Genomic DNA, 22,561 nt, shown 5'->3' with positions numbered 1-22,561 from the left:
CATGGTAGTTTATACTTTACTTATAAGCTAAGTCACTATTTAAAGAAAACATCTACTGAGTAACTGATAGTATTCTCTAGAAATATTAGAGAATCGATATTTGTAATTTGTTAAATTATGTGAAGAACAATACTTTGAGATGTCACTTGGTTCCAGGAACACTGCTGCTATACAGTAGTCATACCATTTTTTGTGTGTGTATGTGTATTTGACAGGGCTTCCCTGTATAATTTAAGCTGTTCTTAACAACTCTTCACATTAGGTTTGTCTTAAACTCATAATCCTCCTGCCTGCCCTCTGGAGTACTGTTAATTCCAGGCAGGTACAGAAACAACTAGCTAAGTTTTCAGCTATTTTTAAAAGCTATTATGAAGTGTTCTATAACATACAGTCAGAAAGTCATAGGTTTGTTGGCAAGCAAGGAAGATGATCTTTAACTGTACCTTATTATAACCTATAAGACCTTCTGGTTGTCAGTCACTGTCCTAGGTAATAAGAAAAAGAAAATCACATACCTATACTGACTCCATCCCTTTTTCCTACTATCATTAAAAAAATAAATCCTAGCCAGGACCATTGGGCTCAGATCTGTAATTCTAGCTACTTAGGAGGCTGAGGTCTGAGGACTGCAATTTGAAGCCAACTGGGGATTGTTTATCACCAACTAACCAGCAGAAAGCCAGATGTGGAACTGTAGCTCAAGTGGTAGATCACTTAACTTTGAATGGAAAAAAGTTAAAGGACAGCATCTACGCTGTGAGTTCAAGACCCAGTACCAGTCAAAAAAAGAAAAGAAAAAAGAAAATGCTGCTTTTTTGTGAAAAGCTGGACTCTTTATTAAATCCTTTACATTTTGATTCCTACTACATAGTTGTTGTTGTTTTTTTAACAAAAAAAAAATCAGTGTTCTTAGTTGAATTTTTTCCCCTCACTTTGGAGACAGACAGTTCCATGGTGGACAATTTTCATTTAGCATTGGAACTTAGTGGACTATTTTCTTTGGAAGAAGAGGATCTACACTTGATTTTAACTGAAAATCTGCAAGTAATCCCTGACTAAACTAAAGTGGAAGAAACATAGCCATTTAAAGAGACTCAGACACCGCAGTTTAACTTTGAAGAGTCAAAAGGATTAGTACTTTTAAAGAAGACACTTAGCTACTTGAATTCCTGTGTATGTCTAGATGACATGCTGTCTACCTATCTACGTGAAGAGGAAGAAAAGAATGGCTCAGCATGGCATTTATGGCTTAGGCCTTTGGCAAAATGCCATAATACTTGCTCCACTGTTTTTCAGAAGACTTAAGGTGTTGGAGGTGGGGCTCAGGTGGTAGAGCACCAGCCAATGAGTGAAAGCATTGGTAGTTACCGAGTATGAGTTCCAGTTTCAGAGGGGAAAAAAATGACTTAAAAGCCCTCGATGGAGAAAAAGCAACTTAATTTCCTGGACTTACATAGCATTGTCACCATAGATGCCATTTCTTTAAGCCACTTTTCTACATAAATTCTGGTACATGTAATCTTGCTCATTTTCAAATGCAGTCATATGAAAACACTTACCTCCCTACCTCACAGGGTTGTTGTGAGGCAAAACTTAAATGTTTTTAAGAAAAGATCAGAAATAACTCTTGCCGCTTTGTTGATAGTTTCTATACTAAGATTTTGTTTATTTTTAAATTTACAAGTGTGAATGGTTATGAATGGTAACATTTTTAAATGCAAGTTAATGAAATTGTATTTATCAATGAGCTTTCTTTTATGAAGAATACTTTGCATGAAATGTTAAATTAATTCTTTTTCAGTCAGAATTACAATTAAAGAAAAGCTAAAGTGAAAATGTCTGGTTTCCCCTTTTATTTAGTTGGGATCTTATTATTATTTATCTGTTAGATAAAGGTAACCCAGCTCACCAAATTCTAATGCTAGAAAGTGAATAATATAATGAAATAGGTAGAATTAAAAGAGGAAAAAGCAACAATCTCGGAATAAAGTTAAGCATATAGAGACACTCAATTTATACTTTCAAAAATTGAGTGAAATGCTTGTTATTAAATAGAAGCGAAATCTCAGTAATATTTTCATTAAAAACAGAATTATTAGAGGAATATAGATATGATATACACTTGCTTCATATCACAGCATGAAGGTTAGAAAGAAAATTCTTGTTTACTAAATCAGAGAAGACATTTAAGTATGAGTTAAAATTTATGCATAGAAAATTCTTAAAAGCCTGCAAAATTTGGTGTCATTGTATAGTTTTATTTTTATAATATACTGGAAAGTAATTATATATATATATATAACATTTTCTGTTTCACATAAATCAACCCACTGGTTTCAGGATTTTTTTGTCAAATCAGAGCTTGAGTACATCACATGAATTATATACTGGCCCCTAGAACTAAGCTTTAAAAGTACTATCAAGTTTCTACTTTCTATTGCTTGTTCCTATGTAGTAAAAAAAGACAATTCAAAGTGAATTAAGGCATGCAAACTAATAAGCTGATATTTGCAAATAAAAATGTTTTCCCTAAATATCACAATATCATTACAATATCATTTAAGTATTTGTTTTGTTAACTTAAATATGCTGTGACAAAAAGAAAACATCATAGTCCTAGGAAAGAGTGTTGAAGTTCTTTTAATTTTTATGATGCTGGGCTGGAGTTTAGCCTCAGAGCATTGGATATGTTAGGCAAGTGCTTTAACATTGAGCTTCATCCCATAGCCCATAACATCTTTTTAGACAAGCCTTCCAAAGGTCATCAGAGACCCTGTGGTCTTGCTGTCTTATATGCTTACTTATTAACTTACTATTTTGTGTAGGAATGGGAATCTTAGAAGGGACCTTGCTTTGCTAACTCAGTTTAGAAAAAGAAATTGCAGGATTTATGCTCACTTAAGCACTGTATGTACATTTACTAGAAATATGAGTGGATTAACTGACTCATAGTGTATTCATTAGACTACATCCATCTTAATGTGATGTGTTTAAATACTAAACCAAGAATATTTTGGAAATTCTGATTTCATAATAACAAGTTTATAAACTGATCTATGTAGTGAGTTTGAGGATAATTATGCAATCATTGATAATATTTTACATATGAATTAATAAAAATAAAGCCTTTTATAAACAATTCTGAACTTTATTTCCCATATAACAACAATAGAAACTAATTCTAGTAAGTCATGTTTTGATTAAAATATTTAGAGAAAAGGTGGTGTTTGCCCCATAGTACAGTAGCCTCTAATACATTATATATACTTTTAGCTAATGTACTATGGGAAGCAAAAGTTGGTAGATAAGTGCTTGAGAAATAATGAAAAATATAACAGTACTAGTAATTCTTATTAGTATTAGTTTTCCAGTATTTAAATCTTAGAATGACTTTTTTTTTTTATATCAGTACTCTTTTTTTTTTTCCCAATGGAAACAGCTTATACAATGCATCTTGAACCTGATTAGGAAGAAAGTGAATCTAGGTAGAGCATTCTTGTTCTAAAATTTAAAATGGTTCAAAAATCTGAAATTTGTTCAGTGCTGATATGGTGCCATAAATGGAAATTTTTACATCTAACCTTGTGACAGGTTATTATAAAAATGCAGGCCAAACAAAAATACTGTATGAAATTACCTTTAGACTGTGTAAGGTATTGAAGTAGACCCTTAGTATACACGAGTATATATTCCAAGGAAACTGCCATTAAGGAAAAATCTTAGAATGCCAGGATGCATGAAGTTTAAACACAACTGAAGATAATGAGGACTGAGAGTTTCTTCACTTTTACTGAATTACATCATATTTACAGGGGAGGGTAGGTTTTTTTCATTTGTTTATTTGGGACTGGGCTTGGTTAAGACCGATAGCAGAAAATCCACAAATATGAAGGCTGGCTTATTGTATATGAAATATAAATGAGTTTCAAGCCTAGATTTGGGTCATATCCAAGTATTGTGCTTAATTCTTTGGGCCATTCCTTCAGTAGGGTTTACTTTCACAAATGACCTCATCTCTTAGATGAAGTCTTAGATGTTAAGGAGAAAGACTGGGATGTGATTTCTAACCATCTTCATCTGGACTAGTTCAAGAAATGAATAATTACATCCTCTTCTGGTCTCTTATTAGCTGTGCATGAGATTCAGAACCCAGTTTGCTCAAACACTAGTAATGTTACTGTGCAAGTTCATTGCATAAGGCAAATGAGCTGTTTGTCTTTAAATAGAACACGAGGTGATAGTAATACCCTGTGTTCATTATGTATAATATAATGAAAATATTTTAATTCCTTCAAAATTGATTCAGAATGTGTGATATATCAGTTACTACTTTTCAACAGTATAGTCATTTAAAATTAGAGCACTAACATAATAGATAATATCACAATGTCCAGAAATTACTTATTTTAATGAGATAAGTTTGTGACCTATACAGCTTTCTGATAACGAGACATTATTAGGCAATAGTCTAGTGTATTATTAGAATATACCAGACTAATAACATAGGATGAATTAACTATTCTACAATTATAAATGGATTTTAGCAGTATTAAATCATAGTAGGGCAAAGGATATAGCTCAATGAACTCCTGAGTGGGTTCAACCTCCAGCCTTGAAAAAAAATCAACTGAAAAATATTTTGCTCTGTATAGTGGCTCTCTTATCATTAGATTATCAACCAGTAGAATATGGTAAAGTCTGTATGATATATGTTATTTGGGGGGGGGGAAACAACTTGAAAAATACCATAGCACTCCAAATAGTATTAGTTCCTATCTCACCTGTGAGTCCTACCTAGAATAAGCAAGCTCTAGTTTGTAGAAAAACAGCATTATATGCAAAAAGACAAGGGAAGAATACTTCTTCATTTTATTAACTGAAGTCAGTGATATCAAACGAGATACCATATTTTTTGTTCTCCTATTATTTTTGTTTTGTTTATCATAGTTAATTTGTTTACCTGGATCAGTTCAAAACTGAATGCTAGGTCACATGCATTATCCTTAGTACTTTGAGGTTGTTTGTTGGGACTGAAGAATTAAATCTGGGGCCTCACACTAGGCAGATACTTTACTACTTGAAGCCACACCCTCAGCCCTTTTGTTTGTATATAATTTTGATGTAAAGTCTTGCTAACTTTGCCTTGGCTGGCCTCAAACTCATAATTCTTCTGCCTCCACATTCCTAGTAGCTGGAAGTATAGGCATGTGATATTAATGTATATGAAAGTCTGTTCACTAAATGGTCTAGTCAAGTTTATTTTTAATCTTACATGTTTTTATAAATTTTACTTTATGGTTATTTTGTTTTTCATTCATGAGAAATAGATACAGTTACACATTTTTAAAGGGGAAAAAAAAACGGAAGCATGAGGAGGTTAGAAAAGTTTTTTTTTTAAATCCATAGGAACCCAAAATAAAATTTGACATCCTTTGCTTCTCTGCTTCAGTCTTCCTCTAAAGTGTCTTGAAGAAAATCAAATTTCCAAATGGATCCCAAACATCAAAAAACATAACTAACAGGATTTATTTATTAGTTGGCACAACATAAAGAATTTGGCATAAGTGGCTGGGAATATGGCCTAGTGGCAAGAGTGCTTGCCTCGTATACATGAAGCCCTGGGTTCAATTCCTCAGCACCACATATGTAGAAAAGGCCAGAAGAGGCGCTGTGGCTCAAGTGTCAGAGTGCTAGCTTTGAGCAAAGAGAAGCCAGGGACAGTGCTCAGGCCCTGAGTCCAAGCCCAGGTCTGGCAAAAAAAAAAAAAAAAAAAAAAAAAAAAAAAAGAATTTGGCATAACATAAGTTATGAATGTTTAAAATGTAAAGTTGAAACTTAACAATAAATATTGAGTCTATAGGCATTTATTCCTTTGAGAACATCCTGTGCCTTTAAGTTAGGTTATCCTGGTAATGTTCTTTTTATTATTAAAGTACTTACATTTGACTTATATCTTAATAGAATTTAATATGTGTGATTATAAGTGTATGTATATATGTATGTGTGTATCTATGTATTCATTGTTATGATTATATAAATGGTAGTTTATATTTGCAAAGCAAAATTATCTAGGGATCTTAGATTTGAATAATTATGGAAAGTGTTGGAAAGAAACGAGCAAATTAAGACCACTAGTGTTAGAAATCACTTAACTTATTAGAATTGCCATAAGCACACGTACGTAAGTGATCAAAGCATGGCCAGCCCTTTCCGGTAGTTATCCATGTATCTGTCCTTTTTTAACACTTATTCATTCTGAATCACTGAGCACATCTTTTCTTGGGGGGGGGGTCAGTTTTGGGGCTTAAACCCAGAGCCTAGGTACTGTCCTTGAGCTTTTGTGCTCAAGGGTAGCACTCTCCCGCTTGAGCCACAGCTCCACTTCCAGACTTTTTGCCGATTGTCTCACAGACTTTCCTGCCTGAGCTGGCTTTGAACCACAATCTCAGATCAGATCTCAGCCTCCTGAGTAGCTAGGATCACAGGAGTGAGCCATCAGTGTCCAGCTATTGAGCATATCTTGATGTTGTACACAAGTGAATACGATTTTTCTTAAGAAGATTTATGTGGTAGTAGAATATTAGTAATGCAGATATTGCAAAAATAGTGATCCACTGGGTGCTCTGCAAGCTCCAAAGTGCCTCTTTGCTATCTCAAGGCTGCTTACTTGACAAGTATAAGTGAACAAGGGAAAATAACTCTCCTCTTTGTCTTCTCTCTCCTCTCTTCTTCTTTCTTCTCTCTCCTCTTTCTCTCTCTTCTCTCCTTTCCCGCTCTCCCCTCTCTTCTCATGCATCTCCCTCTCTCCTCTCCTCTCCCCTCCTCTCCTTTCCCTCTTTCCACTCTCCTCTACCATCTCCCTATCTCTTCTTCCTCTCTTGTTTTCCTTTTCCCCTCTCCTGTCTCCCCTTTCTCTGTCTTCTTCATATGTTCCCAAGCCTAAAACCTGTTTTTACAATGTTAAACTTAAGTAGAGAAGAAAAATAATTATATAAACAACTATGTAACTGCTGTTACAGAAAGTATTGTGAAAAAGGAGATAAAAGGAGATATGAAGGGAATGAGGGCAGGTGGTGGTATAGCTGAATTATAAGCATCGGCCTCACACATCATTTTCCTTTTTAGTCTGTAGAAGTTACCTAATAAAGTAATGATGGAACATTCAAAGTTGTGAGTGGTGTCTGCTTCCACCTTGGAGCAGTTAGGAGCTTTCTGCCCTCGTCCTGAGGTCATACTAGTGACAACTGGAAAGAACTGAGAGACAAATGTGATTTTAGAAGAAATGAGAGCATTTTTCATGACTGAGCTCTGAGAACAATGGAATAGGAAGAAAAGGTATTTCTAGTTCTCTAAGCTATAAGCTTTTGGAAGATAATAGCCATGATTAAGCAGTTTACTAAGTACTTGATACATAGCACATGCACAGTAAATATTTTTTAAATCAAGTCACTGGTTATTTATTCTATATTAGGTAGGGGTGTGTGTGCTCGTGTGTTTTCTTTTTATGTGCTGGTACTAGGACTTGAACTTGGCGCCTGGGCTCTGTCCCTGAGCTTTTATGTTCTACCTCTTGAGGTACAACTCTGCTCCTGGCTTTTTGTGTTTTTGTTTGTTTGTGTGTGTGTGTGCATGTGTGTGTATGTGTTTAATTGTAGATAAAAATTTTATGTACCAGGCTTGAACCTCCATCCTCAGGTATGAGCCACCAGATCCTAGCTTTTTTGTTTTTAATGGTCATGGTAGAAAATCCTTGAGAATAAGAGAAATCTTTTCTACATCTATAATCTTGGAAATATTAGACATATAAAATATTGTTGATGTATTATGTAAAATAATATACTGGCTGCTTTTTATTTTTTATTTTTTTTTAATTTTTTTTTTGGCCAGTCCTGGGCCTTGGACTCAGGGCCTGAGCACTGTCCCTGGCTTCTTCCCGCTCAAGGCTAGCACTCTGCCACTTGAGCCACAGGGCCGCTTCTGGCCGTTTTTTTTCTGTATATGTGGTGCTGGGGAATCGAACCTAGGGCCTCGTGTATCCGAGGCAGGCACTCTTGCCACTAGGCTATATCCCCAGCCCTGCTTTTTAGATATATATAATGATCATCAGATACTAGTATTACATGCTTAAATTAGAAATGCCGGGTGCCAGTGGCTCACACAATTCTAGCTACTCAGGAGGCTGAGATCTGAGGATCATGGTTCAAAGCCAGCCTGGGCAAGAAAGTCTGTGAGATTCTTATGTCCAGTAAACCACCAGAAAACTAGAAGTGATGCTGTGGTTCAAAGTGGTAGAGCACTAGCCTTGAGCTGAAGAGCTCAGGGACAGCGCCCAGGCCTAGAGTTCAAGCCCCATGACTGACAAAAATAAACAAGTAAAAATATATAAATACAAATTCTCATGCAGAAGAAACAAAGGTGCAAAGAGTACATTTTATTAGTGAGCACTTAGTTTTAGTGGAATCTGCATTCATCTATAGGAAGCAGTCTACTAATATTAATAAAAGGATCTGAAGTATTTACTAAAGTATATCTAAATAAGCTAAAATTATTCTTTTCAGGAATTGGAGGTGTAGCTTAAGTAGTAGAATGCCTGCCTGGAGTAAAAAAGCCAAGCAAGAACATGAAGCCCTGAGTTCAGTTCCCAGTACCAGTACACAATAACAACAATAAAAGATACTTTTTCATGTAAATATAAGCCAAGCACATAATCTTCCATTTCCACAATAGGAAGTCTTCAGATTATTCTACTTTAACATTTTCATAGTCCAATTTATTATCACTGATTTTCATGATCATATTTTAAACTAAATTAGTCATTTTAGTGATTTGCATGCATTGGCTGCAATACCCTTATTATATGAATATATATATATATATATATCTGATTGTAAAGTACCCATAGGCAATGAAACAGAGGTAGTACTATTAGAAAAGAAATTACAGTCCTAACTCTTTTGCTTATATCCCCATCCATTAAAGCATTTGGGTTTAATAATATGTGTTACTTAATTCAGGCTTACTATTAATAAAACAGTGTAAATGAAGCCCAAGCTACTGGTCTTGATATTGCATGTGACAGTTTCACACAAAGAAAAACTTTTTTTTTTGGCCAGTCCTGGGCCTTGGACTCAGGGCCTGAGCACTGTCCCTGGCTTCTTCCCACTCAAGGCTAGCACTCTGCCACTTGAGCCACAGCGCCGCTTCTGGCCATTTTCTGTATATGTGGTGCTGGGGAATTGAACCTAGGGCCTCGTGTATCCGAGGCAGGCACTCTTGCCACTAGTCTATATCCCCAGCCCCAAGAAAAACTTTTTTGAAGTCGCAAATTACTGAAATGGCTATTAGATGAGTGAGGTGAACTGAGTTTTAATGATAAATATGTTCAGGTCTGTCACTTACTGGTAGAATAGCAAAGCAAATTTTCTGCTGATGTATTTCAAGAACTAACCTGGAGTTGGAATATAGCCAGACCTCATCAACTTGGCTAGTTAAAAATTGGTTCTTAAGAATACAGAAGCTTTCCAAGATTTGATCCTTAAAACAAACAAACAAAAAAGGTTTTGCTTCTCTTCAGGCTGATGGAGAAGGTTTTAAGAGGACAAACCAGGGCTGGGAAGGTGGCTTAGTGGCTTAGTGGCTTGCCTCTCATGCATAAAGCCCTGGGTTCAATTCCTCAGTACCACATAAACAGAGAAAGCTGAAAGTGCTTCTGTGGCTCCAGTGGCTTTTGAGCAAAAGAAGCTCAGGGACAGTGCCCAGGCCTGAGTTCAAGATGACTGACAAAAAGAAAGAAAGAAAGAAAGAAAGACAACAAACAGCCAAGCATTCAGCAGTGGATTAAGTTATTCTGTGTTCTTTTATCTCTCCTTCCTTAGAGTCACTGAGGTAATAAAATTTGATCAGGACTCTTACTTTGATATTATTTATATGGCTGGTATTTGCACTAACAAATGGAGCTAATGAAGATTGTTGCTTTAACTAAGAAAACTATAATAGAAACAAGTAACAAGTTCAAGAAACGAAAAGTCTGAACAAGAAGCAAGTTCATGGTATTTAAACATTAAATAATTCTAAACTAAAATGCACATTTCTGGGGCTAGGACTGTGGCTTAGTGGTAGAGTGCTTGTCTAGCATGCATGCATGAAGCCCTGGGTTTGGTTCCTCAGGACCACATAAACAGAAAAAAGCTGGAAGTGGTGCTGTGGCTCAAGTGGTTCTAACCTTGAGCCAAAAGAAGCTCAGAGACAGTGCCCAGATCATGAGTTCAGGCCTCAGATTGGGGGGGGGGGGGGCGGGGAACGGGAAGAAAAAGACTGTAGGAAGCACTGTCAACGGCAGGCAATATGCAGGTATGAGCAGACACTTTTCTAGTGCAGAGCCATGTCCAGTGAGAGCTACCCATCTGTGCATGAAAGCACTTCTCTCGGTGAGGGCATGCTTAAGGGTCACTTACAGGTCTTTCCATGTTAACGAACAAAAGTAGAGGTAGAGCTAGACTTTCCTCTAAAATCAAATGGAAAACTGCACTGAAAGGCAGAATATTTTATGAGGTATACATAATGTGATTCAGAGTCAGGTTTCATAGCTTCTTGCCTCCCACCATCAGAAGTTAACTACACTGCTTTTGAGTTAACTACACTGCTCTTGTTTACCTTTTTTTTTTCCACTCATTCATTAACTTACCAAATTCATTGAGAGCTACAACAGAGGTTTACATTTGTAAATAATATCTCTTGTACCTAAGGGAGACAGACTAAATCATTAAGTGCATACATAATAAAAGTTGATTTTTTTCAATTTATATTTCAGTTTCATAAGTAACTAATCAAAATAAGCCCTTTTCAAATAAGGTTAATTTTTTTTGTATGTGCCAGTCCTTCTTCCTTGAACTCAGGGTCTGAGCGCTGTCCCTGTACTTTAACATTCAAGGCTAGCATTCAACCACTTGAAACACAACTCCATTTCTGGCTTTTTATCTCCAGTAGAAGATAAAAGTCTCATGGACTTTCCTGCCTGTGCTGGCTTTGAACCACATTTCTTAGATCTCAGGCTCCTGAATAGCTAGGATTACAGGCATGAGCCACTGACAGCTGGCTAAGGTTAATTCTTTCTTAGCTCTTTTGTAGATGACAAGATTCTTTAGTATTCTTTTTGCTTATGAATGTAGAAAATGCACTAGTATTTGAGCACCATATGTTTTATGTATGCTATTGCTTTAGATTATCTTATTGAGCCTAATTTTAAAATAAAAGAAGTTGAGACCTAGTGAGATTAAATAACTTACTCAGTGTTCTATAACTGTTAAGTTATATTAGAGCCATGATTTGAACCAACTCATCAGACTTCCAGGACTATGCTTTTAATACTTATAGGCTGGTTAACATGTTATAATTTGAAGTAATTTGATTAATTCTGTAATTTATTTTTAAAGTCAGGAGTATTTCATTTTCTAAAAGCTAAGTAAATTTTATATGCGCTAAGTTGCCTTTGACTATAAGGCTCATCATTATTTTGCATTTTACAGTAAAAAGATTGTCAATTAAACTATGACTGAGAGGATTTAGACACAGATGTTAATATAGTTAGTTTTGTACACATGCAAAATAAATAGTTTAAGGTGTTATTACAGTTTCCTCAGATTTAGAGTCGCATTCTTCTGATTCATTCTTTTTCCTTTTTTAGAATAAAATTTATTTAAATTTAAGACAATTCATTTCAGGAAAAGCTGATTAACTGTCTGTGTGTGTGTGTGTGTGTGTGTGTGTGTGTGTGTGTGTCACTTTTAGCAAACCCTCTATTACTTGAATCTTATACTCATCCCTTTTTGTTTGTTTGTTTGGTTTTAGGGCTTGAACTCAGGGCCTGATGTTGTCCCTGAGCTCTATAGCTCAAGGTTAGCATTCTACCAGTTTGAGCCACAGCGCCATTTCTGGTTTCCTGGTGGTTAACTGGAGATAAAAGTCTCACAGCCTTTCTGCCCAGGCTGGCTTTGAACTGTGATCCTCAGATCTCAGCCTCCTGAGTAGCTAGGATTAGAGGCGTGAGCCATTGGCGCCCACCTGGCTGCACTTAGCCATTTTTGCCTTAGTTTATTTTTCAGATAGGATTTATTCACACTTTTGCTCAGACAGACCTTGGGCTGTGATCCTTTTAACTCTCTCTACTCATGCTGATTGACTTTATTACTGTATGTTTTATCTCCGAATCTTTTCAGTTGCATCGATGATAGTTGTTTCTTAAGCACTACTCTCCTCTTTGATGTGTACAGTGGTTCATGCCTATAGTCCTAAGTGCTCAGGAGGCTTGAGACTTAGATGTGTTCAAGTTCAAGGCCAGCTTGAGCAAAAAAAAAAAAAAAATTGTGAAACTTCAACCAATAAAAATATAGGCTCAGTGGCAGGCATCTGTCATGCAGGAAGCTTAAATATGGGAATCACAGTCCAAACTAGTCTAGGCAAAAAGTGAGAGATAACAAAAGCAGCAAGAGCTGGGATTATGGCTCAAGTGGTAGAGTGCCTGCCTAGTAACCATATGACCCTGCGTTTAAACTCAATACTACAGGGGAAATAAATCCATTCTCATCTTTTGAGATTTTCTTCAAAACCAATATTTAGTACTTAAACTCCATTTCAGTTCTACACACTTGTTCAGAATGTGTCAAAAATGGTTTCCAGTTTACCTCAGGAACTGCCTTTAAAGCTTTTCCAGCAAACGTATTTTAATCAGTTTACTCATGGCCATTAGCTTCTGTATTGTATATTAATCCAGACACATCAGGACATATGCAAAAGATGGTGGTAAGTCAGGCAGGGAAGAAATCTAGGACTAGAGTAGAAAGCAATATGGGGAGGATTATAAAGGCATCCAGCAAAAAAGACGAGGGTCAGAGGAGGCAGTACTACAACATCTTAGAAGAGTCCCAAAGAGAGATGTATATGATGGCATGTATCTATAATCCCAGAATTTGGGATGGGGTTTGAGACCAAAGTGGGCTACATAGTAAGTCTCTACCTCAAAAAAAAATGGGGGGGAAATCCAAAGAAGTATCCTGATTGAGTTTCTGAGTTTCCTACGTGAGTTTCTGAGTCACAAAGTCAAAAATTACAATAAGATTTAGAGTCTTTTTAAATATTTAAGGAAGTTAAGAATTTGAATTAGACCTAGCAAAAAATTCCTTTCATATACTAGGCTATTTGCCTGGCAGTATCTGAAATCTATACTCAATGCAAGTTGTTTTGAAATATATATATACATATATATATATATAATTTATACACAAGATTACTCTTTACATATAAAAGGAATGACTTACATTTAAAATGACATATACAGGATAATATGTAATATATATGTATATCATATAGGTATATCATATATATAATATGTATATGAAAACATCTTTGTAATTGTGGGACTATTCAAGATGAGAGGAAAAGAGAATGATAGAAGGTGAACAATGCCAAAATAAATTATATCTGTGAAGGAAGATGGCAAAACAAAACTCACTGAAAGTTGCTGAATAATAAGTTGTAGTGGAGAATAGTGAAAGTAATAGTAAATGGAGGGTATCATCATATTTAAATATGGTATATGCTTGTGTGAAATACTATAGTGAAACTCGAACAGTTAGCATACACCTAAAAATGAATAACAAGAATATAAAATAGGTCTTAGGATGGTGGAAACTAGTGGGAGGATAAATGTAGAGTTAAGAGGATGTATATGGTCAAAACACTTTATGTATATGTATGGAAATGGAACAATGCAGCATGTTGAAATTGACTTGGGAAAGGGGGATAAGGGAAAGTGATGAAGAGGTGAACCTAATCAAGGTATATTTATGTATATTTGGACAGGTCGAAATGAAAGTCCATTGTGAGACTAACTGATACTAATAAAAAATGTGGGAGGGAAAAGGACAAGTTAAATTTTAGGGAAAAAATGTAGACCCTAAGATGTTACACACACACACACACACACACACACACACACACACACACACACACCTCAATGTATTTTACAATACTTTTACAGATACAGATGGACCAAACTCTTACCAGAAAATCATGAAGAGAAAGAAAAAAAAATGTTGTAACCTATTCTTAAATTCTCTTTTAAACGACCATCTGGGGCTGGGAATGTGGCTTTGTGGAAGAGTGCTTGCCTAGCACACATGAAGCCCTGGGTTCAATTCCTCAGTACCACATACACAGAAAAGGCCAGAAGTGGCACTGTGGCTCAAGTGGCAGAATGCTAGCCTTGAGAAAAAGAAGCTCAGGAACAGTGCCCAGGCCCTGAGTTTAGACTACCCCCCCCCCAAAAAAAAAAAGATTATCTGGATATTTTTTTAAGTTAGCATTCTCAGAAAGTTCATGCAAAAGACTACCATTTCCAAGACCGACAACTGATCCAGAGCCCTGGAGGTTTGAGAGACAGGTTTTAGACTTTGCAGACCACTCATATATAGTTTTAAGAGGTTAAGTAAACAAATGACTTATTCATTTGAATTGTTTTACTATACAGACTATTGAAATGCTTTTTCTTTATTTTACATGGTTAATGAACCTTAATACTTTCCCATAAATCTTTGAGTTTAGAGTCTTTTTTTTTTTTTTTTTGGCCAGGCCTGGGCCTTGGACTCAGGGCCTGAGCACCTTCCCTGGCTTCTTCCCGCTCAAGGCTAGCACTCTGCCACCTGAGCCACAGCACCCCTTCTGGCCGTTTTCCATATATGTGGTGCTGGGGAATCGAACCTAGAGCTTCATGTATAGGAGGCAAGCACTCTTGCCACTAGGCCATATTCCCAGCCCTGCCTGAGTTTAGATTTTTTAAAAATCCTGTTTAAGGAACATTTCCACCACTGGTTTGGCCATTTTGAACTTCCTTTAGATAGGAAGCCAACTTGTCTTTTCTGAAAGAAATATTTACAGAATAATCACAAGAATAGAAATTATTCTCCTTTTATTCCAACATTCAGACATTCAATCATAGTAGTGTTTCTTCATTATCTCTGAATTACTGAACCATTTATATTTCCCTACGAATATTTAAGGTAAAACTATGAAAACTGTACCAAGCACTGGTAGCTCACACCTTTAATCCTAGCTACTCAAAAGCTGAGATCTGAAGATGGTGGTTTAAAGCCAGCCTGGCAGAAAGATCTTTGAGACTCTTATCTCCAGTTAATCAGCAAAAAGCCAAAAGTGGCCCAAGTGATAGAGTACCAGCCTTCATTGAAAAAACTGAACAAGGAAGGGGCTGGGGATATGGCCTAGTGGCAAGAGTGCTTGCCTCGAATACATGAAGTACTGAGTTCAACTCCCCAGCACCGCATATGCAGAAAATGGCCAGAAGTGGTGCTGTGGCTCAAGTGGCAGAGTGCTAGCCTTGAGCAAAAAGAAGCCAGGGACAGTGCTCAGGCCCTGAGTTCAAGGCCCAGGACTGGCAAAAAAAAGAAAAATGAAAAAACTGTACAAGAACCTGAGACCCTGAGTTCAAGTCCCAGTACCAGCACAAACAAAATAAAAAACAAACTGTTCCTATCAAAGTAATCTCTAGAAAAACCAAGACCTTTTTTTTTTTTTTTTTTGCCAGTCTTGGAGCTTGGGACTCAGGGCCTGAGCACTGTCCCTGGCTTCTTTTTGCTCAAGGCTAGCACTCTGTCACCTGAGCCACAGCGCCACTTCTGGCTTTTCCTGTGTATGTGATGCCAAAGAATTGAACCCATACACGCTAGGCAAGCACTCTACCACTAAGCCACATTCCCAGCTCCAAAACATTTTTTAAAGCTTTTAAATGTTGGATGCCAACTTCAAATATTGGTATCAGAATAATATCTTAGGCTTAAGGTATTAATTACTGCTGAATATCATCTAACATGGGGAAATACAATATCTCAGAGTTGAAGATTAATGAAAGAAATATGCATACATATGTTTAAGAATTAACATATCTGAAGTAGCTCACATACAGAACTTCTTTCAAAATAACGTAGAAATTGTATAAAGTATAGAAGCATTTATATACTTGATAGCAAAAGATATACATGGAACATTTAAAGAAAAATGAGAAATTGACTAATTTTTATGTATATTATTTTACCCTGTGCTCTAGAAAAATGGATTAGTTAAGAAATAGCCCCATACAATAGAGGATAAAACAGTGTTCTTCAAAGATTCAGATTTACTAAGAAAGAAGACTTTATTATTGCAAATAGCTTTAAGAACATGTTTATTTACCTTAGAATCAATTAAAAGAAAAAGTAGCAACACAGCTTAACAATTGAACAGATCTCCTGATGTACTCATTTCATGAATATTAAGTTTTAAATTACATTGTTTATTGTTTTCCATAAATGTTATGTTATTCATAAAAGTATCTGATGCGATATTTTTCTCTGTAGTGATTTGGCTCTTTGCATAGTAATGAATGAAAAGATCCATGAAAATCTTAAATAGTAAAATCTGTGGTCAGATGTTAGTACTTAACATATTGAGGGCCAAATCCCTGTTCATGGAAGTCAAGTAAACAAGTTGTATATATTGAGGCTTGGGTTCTTCTATCTCTTTTTTTTTTTTGTACTCTTCCTGTGGCCATGCTTTAGTCTTTCACTACTCCAACCCACCTTCCTATAAGCCTGTGCCCTCTTTCTGCAGTTCCTTGCCTCTGATTCTACTCCTCTCATTTACTTATCATCTTTCCTCATTGCTTCACTCATTTATTTCTTTTTCATTTTTGAGTCTCTTATCTTGTAGCACAGCCATTCTTGCTTTCTACCCCCCGAGTGTCTTCCCATGCCAAAAGAATCCAGACAAGAATGGAGCAGCCTAAGGACCAATCTATGCAATCCAAGAAAGCCTGTCTTTTCAGTTCTTCTGATTACTTGTAATTCTGCATTCACTGAAATTATATCTAAAAATACATAGAAAACTTGTTTTGTTCCTTTGGCAATAAGACAGTTTTTAAAAATTAAAGTATAGTTACATCCAGAATAATTTCACTCTTTTTCTCATGAATTACGCAGATTATTTATTTATTTACATATTTATATTATTCTGGGCTCCTTTGTCCAAATCAAATGGCTGAAGCTGTGTAGATATGTTCACTTGGTTGAATTTTTGTAGGTCAAGTACATCTAGAAAATGTATCCTTTAAAAAAAGATTTTCCAGTTTATTTATTTATTTGTTTTTTTTTCTTACTTGTTGTCAAAGTGATGTACAGAGAGGTTATATGTACAGAGAGTTTCATATGTTAGGCCTTGGGTACATTTCTTGTACAGTTTGTTACACTCTTTTCTAATGTATAGTTTTACTAGTTTTGACAGATTCAGACTCATAGTGACTAGTGCTGTCAAGGTAAAGAAGAAGTCTTATGACCCTAAAAATTCACTCATGCTCTTTTGTAGTTAACTGCTCTTGCCACTCCCATCCTCTATAAATTCTTCCATTTTGCAAATCTGAAATGTCATATCCACTAAAAAACAAGTCCTTACTCTCTCTCCAATTGTGGCAGCAACCCTTCTATTTTCTTTCTGCCTAGATTTGATTACTCTAGGTACTTCATATAATAAAATACAATATTTCTCTTCATGACTGGTGTATTGTGTTGTAGTGTCCATAGGGCTCATCCATGTTGAAGCATGTGTCAGAATTTCTTTCCTTTTTCAGGATGAAAAATATTCTATTATGTTTACATACATACTGAATTTCATTGATCCAATATAGTATTGGACATGTTGGTTAGTTGTCCTGTTTAACTATTCTAAATAATATTGCTAGCTGGGCACTGGTGGCTCACACCTATAATCCTAGCTACTCAGGAAGCTGAGAACTGAGGATCACACAGCCCGAGCAGGACAGTCTGTGAGACTCTTATCTTCAATTAACCACCAGAAAACAAATTGGTGCTGTGACTCAAAGTGGGAGAGTACCAGCCTTGACAACAACAGTGTAAGGATAGCATCTAGGCCCTAAGTTCAAGCCTCACAACCAACAATAAATAAATAATTAATGAGAATAATAATATTGCCATGAGCATGAATATATGAAAATCTCTTTGAAACCCTGCTTTTATTCTTTGCTGAAGACTTTGAGAGTCTATTAAAGTCCTTTTTTATTTTATATAATTCAATGAACTTTAATACTTTCTAACAAAACTTTAGATAAAGGAAAAATGAAAAGTTTAAGGAAATTTTCCAGCACTGGTTTCATACTGTTTTGACCTCCCTCAATTTGTATTTCTACCAACATTACACAAAAGTTTCGGCTTCTCCACATCCTGTGTGTAAGATGGTCTCTCATATTGATTTTAACTTCCATTTTCCTAATAGTGTTCAAATGCTTATTAGCCATTTGTATATTTTTGAAGAAATATTGATAGTGCTTAAATCATTTTTTCTTCTGCTGTTTTTGAAGTGTGAGAGTTCTTTTTTTTTGGCCAGTCCTGGGCCTTGGACTCAGGGCCTGAGCACCTTCCCTGGCTTCTTCCCGCTCAAGGCTAGCACTCTGCCACCTGAGCCACAGCGCCCCTTCTGGCCGTTTTCCATATATGTGGTGCTGGGGAATCGAACCGAGAGCTTCATGTGTAGGAGGCAAGCACTCTTGCCACTAGGCCAGATTCCCAGCCCCTGTGAGAGTTCTTTATGTAATCTTTTTTTTTTTTTTATGGTACTGTAAGGACTACAGGAAGGATACTTGTTTATTGTGTGAGAGCTGAAATAAAAATGACAGAGTGGGTGCTTTTTTATTTTAATCTCATTGCTGTGTGCCTTTGGTAACTCAGCTTTTTCATAGGTTGGCATACGTCCCCATATGACCCTGACAGTATCAAAAGTATAGACTTCGAGTTTACAAATAAATATTAGTGATTTAATGAGGATTAACGGTATTATTGTCATATAAACATCTTGATAGCTAGTTCTCTTACTCTGTTTGCCCTCCTCTTGCTTACAAGGAAAGCAGTTTTTGTTTCCGATATTGGCAAACTGCTGAAAGTATGTTTTAGGAGGTCTTTCTTCTACATTAATGAAGATATATCATCACCTTGCTCACACCTACTCATATACCAGTATCAAAATTTTCCTTTATGAGCTAAGCTCGTTCAAAGTTTACAAACAGATTTTTGTTGGAAATGATGTACAAGGCCCTGAGACCAGTGCATAGATCATAAAGCAACTTGCAATAAGTATAAGAAAGGAAGCACAAAAATTACATTATCTTATAGGTAGTAGAACAAGTATTAGAGAGTTTCAAAGTTACTACCATTTGGTTAGTATTCATCTTTTATTAGATTCTGTATCTGTCTGTTAAACCAAGATGTTGGTGCTCTGTTAGCACCTTTCCATCACTGTAATAAATACTTAAGAAAAGCAAAGGTTTACTTTGGCTCATAGTATCCAGTCCATGGTCAGGTAGACCTCTAGTTTGTTGTCCTGTAGTGGTTATGGGAGAGGCTGTATATCATGGTGAAAACAGGTCGCAGAGCCCTAATATGGCTTAAAAAAGAGGGAAACAAAGGTAATGTGGGCCCCACTGTCTCCTTGAAGAGCATGAACCAAATTTATGTAATCTTATATGTATATAAGTTTGGATTTATATGACCTCTTTCTTATTTGACTCATTCACTACACATTTTTCCCCCCCAAGAACCCTACAGGAAATGATCTTTACTCTGTGCATCATTGCAAGGGCCAATGGGATATGTCTTAACAGTGATGATGAGCTTTAGAAACTTCGAGGATGGAAACTGCTTTCTTTCATATATATTATAATTACTGTAAAGTGTCAATCAGTTGAAGCATATGTCCTGCGATGCAAATACTTACCAAACACAAAAAGAATTATTAAGGAAAGACACAAACATCACTGGTTGGTTAATGGATAAGATTAGCAGAATTTCACTAATAGATATAAACTTCAATAATGAAAAAGAAAACCTTTTTCAAATCAGGCAGTTCTTTCTCCATTGGAAAGTTAAGACAAGAACTGTCAGTTCTTAGATATAAACCCAATAATAGAGCTGAGTACTGCTATCCCTTCAGAAACCATATTCAGAATTTTCCCTTTATTTTATTTTAGTTCAGCCATCAGCAAACACTGGGAAGCTGAACTGGCTACCCTCAAAGGAAATAATGCTAAACTCACTGCAGCCCTGTTGGAGTCCACTGCCAATGTGAAACAATGGAAACAGCAACTTGCTGCATATCAAGAGGAAGCAGAGCGTCTGCACAAGCGGGTAAGTTCAGGGCTGCTCTCAGGAATTCAGAGAGAGCAGAGTTCCTTGATCAGAGGAAATTTGCATGTAGATTCAGCACAGAGACAGCTGAGAATATTCATTGGTTGCCAGAACAGACAGACAGACGGACAGACAGACAGACATGGTTATATAATGTGAGTTCATTTAAGAAATTTCTAGGGTTAGCCAGGTGACCCACATCTAAAATCCAAGCTACTTGAAAGGCAGAGATAAGAGAATCACGGGCTAGCTCAGGGTACAGGGTTGAGAACTGCCTAAAAATAACTGCAGCAAAAATGGCTGGGGGTATGGAATTCAAAAACTGTTAAGTTTAAAAAAATAGCCATACTTTGATAAGAATGAAGATTAAACAGCTTTTTGAAATCAGATAAACTGATTTTAGGTTCCAGCTTTACCACTTTTAGCTGAATAATTTCTCTTTGAGCTCTGTAACATAGGATTATTATATATCACAGACTGTAATTAGTGTTTAGTAAGATTAAGTCAAAATACATGTTCTATATGGATATGTTAGTACGTAACTATAATTCCAGTTACTCAGGATGATAAAGCAGGAGCGTTGCTTCCACTTGACAAATTCAAGGCCAGCTTGAGCAGTATGGTAATGAGTATGTAAGTAAGTGAATTAAAAATACACAACCATATTCTATAAAATTTCTATGATACTTAAGTTATGGTTAGTTGAACTGATTGAATGGATTGCAATGGTCAATTAATTGCTTTTATCATTTTGACTTTTAGCTTGTTATTTTTATTTTTAAAGAAGGAATAATTTTTTAAACGCAGGTAGAAATTCTTTATAAAATTGACAATATTAGAGATGCAAGGCAGAAAATCAGAAATTGAAATACAGTTAATAGGATAAGCTCAAATAATTACTTAAGATTTTTAAATTCAAAGCATAGAAATAAATTCACCTAACAGGAAGCAGATGGCAGATGCCCTTAGTTTCTCAAACTGACTAATGGAAGGTATATTTAGGAGAGGAATCTAAAGGCATAACTCTTCTGAACAACTAAAGTACTATTTATCCAAATGAATACTAGGAAGTGGAAGCATGTTTTGAGGGAGGGCACAAGAATGGAGAGAGGAAGGTTGAGCAAATGCAGTCATTGTATTCAATGTACACTATATTGGGAATGTGGCTGGGAATGTGACTCAGTGGTAGAGTGCTTGCCAAGCATTCATGAAGCCCTGGGTTCAATTCCTCAGTACCACATAAACAAAAGAGCCCGAAGTGGCGCTGTGGCCCAAGTGGTAAAGTGCTAGCCTTGAACAAAAGAAGGTTGGAGACAATGGCCAGGCCCTGAATTCAAGCCCCAACACTAGCAAAGATACAAACAAACAAACAATTTAACATGGGTAAGGACAGGAAGGGGAAATGGGGAAGAATGAAGGAAGGGTACCATTAACTAAGAAGCATTGTACTCATCACCTGACTTATGGAATTGTAACCCTTTGTACAAGTACTTAATAATTACAATTTTTAAATGCAAAACAATTTAAATGAAAAATGAAAAAAATAAAGGGATGCCAAATAAGAAATTGACTTGGTATAATATACTGTGAGGAGTATAATAGAATAACAGAGATGTAAACAGAAATGAAATAGAGACAAGGAAGGTTAGACCATGAATTAACAGCATTCTATTTTATGTATAGACATTAACCTTCTAGGGAAAAAGAGGTTGCTTAATGGCCATATACATACAACTGTATGTTTTTTCTCCAAAAAATGTCTGGATATCTGTTTCCCAATAATATGCATATCCTGAAATTACTGAGCTTAGCACTTAAAAATGGTTAGTATTACAATTTTTGTTACCACAACAAAAAAATCAAACTTAAACCAATTAAGATGTTGTAATAAGGGCTGGAAATATGGCCTAGTGGTAGAGTGCTTGCCTTGCATACATGAAGCCCTGGGTTCTATTTCTCAGCACCATATATATAGAAAAATCCAGAAGTGGTGCTGTGGCTCGAGTGGTGTAGTGCTAACCTTGAGCAAAATGAAGCCAGGGACAGTGCTCAGGACTTGAGTTCAAGCCCAAGACTGGCCAAAAAAATAAGATGTTGTAATATTCGTTAAGGAGGAATCATGTCTCCTTATTATGTAATCCCTAGCTTCAAAGAATTTTTGTATTGGTCAATAGAATATTAAAGGATTTTAGAACAAAAGAAGTAATGCAGAGGAGGTTACAAGTTGGATAAGTAGTGTACTTGCCTTACATATGAAGCTGTAACCCCTCTGTCCTTCACTTTGACAATAAAGAAAAAAAAAAGAAGTAATGCAGATATTACTACCT

At 36.0% G+C, this 22,561-nt stretch overlaps 1 protein-coding gene across 1 annotated transcript in view; it reads left to right on the top strand.

Moving 5' to 3' along the window:
- Homer1 (homer scaffold protein 1) overlaps positions 1 to 22,561 on the top strand; it is a 100,937-nt gene that overhangs the window by 60,987 nt on the left and 17,389 nt on the right. The window contains exon 6 of the mRNA XM_048331108.1: positions 20,078 to 20,234. Within this exon, the coding sequence (XP_048187065.1) occupies positions 20,078 to 20,234 (157 nt within the window). The remainder of the gene's footprint in view (positions 1 to 20,077; positions 20,235 to 22,561) is intronic.

This window comes from Perognathus longimembris, chromosome 22 (genome assembly GCF_023159225.1).
Source record: "Perognathus longimembris pacificus isolate PPM17 chromosome 22, ASM2315922v1, whole genome shotgun sequence".
Lineage (NCBI taxonomy): Eukaryota > Metazoa > Chordata > Mammalia > Rodentia > Heteromyidae > Perognathus > Perognathus longimembris.
This window is presented reverse-complemented; position numbering and strand designations above follow the sequence as displayed.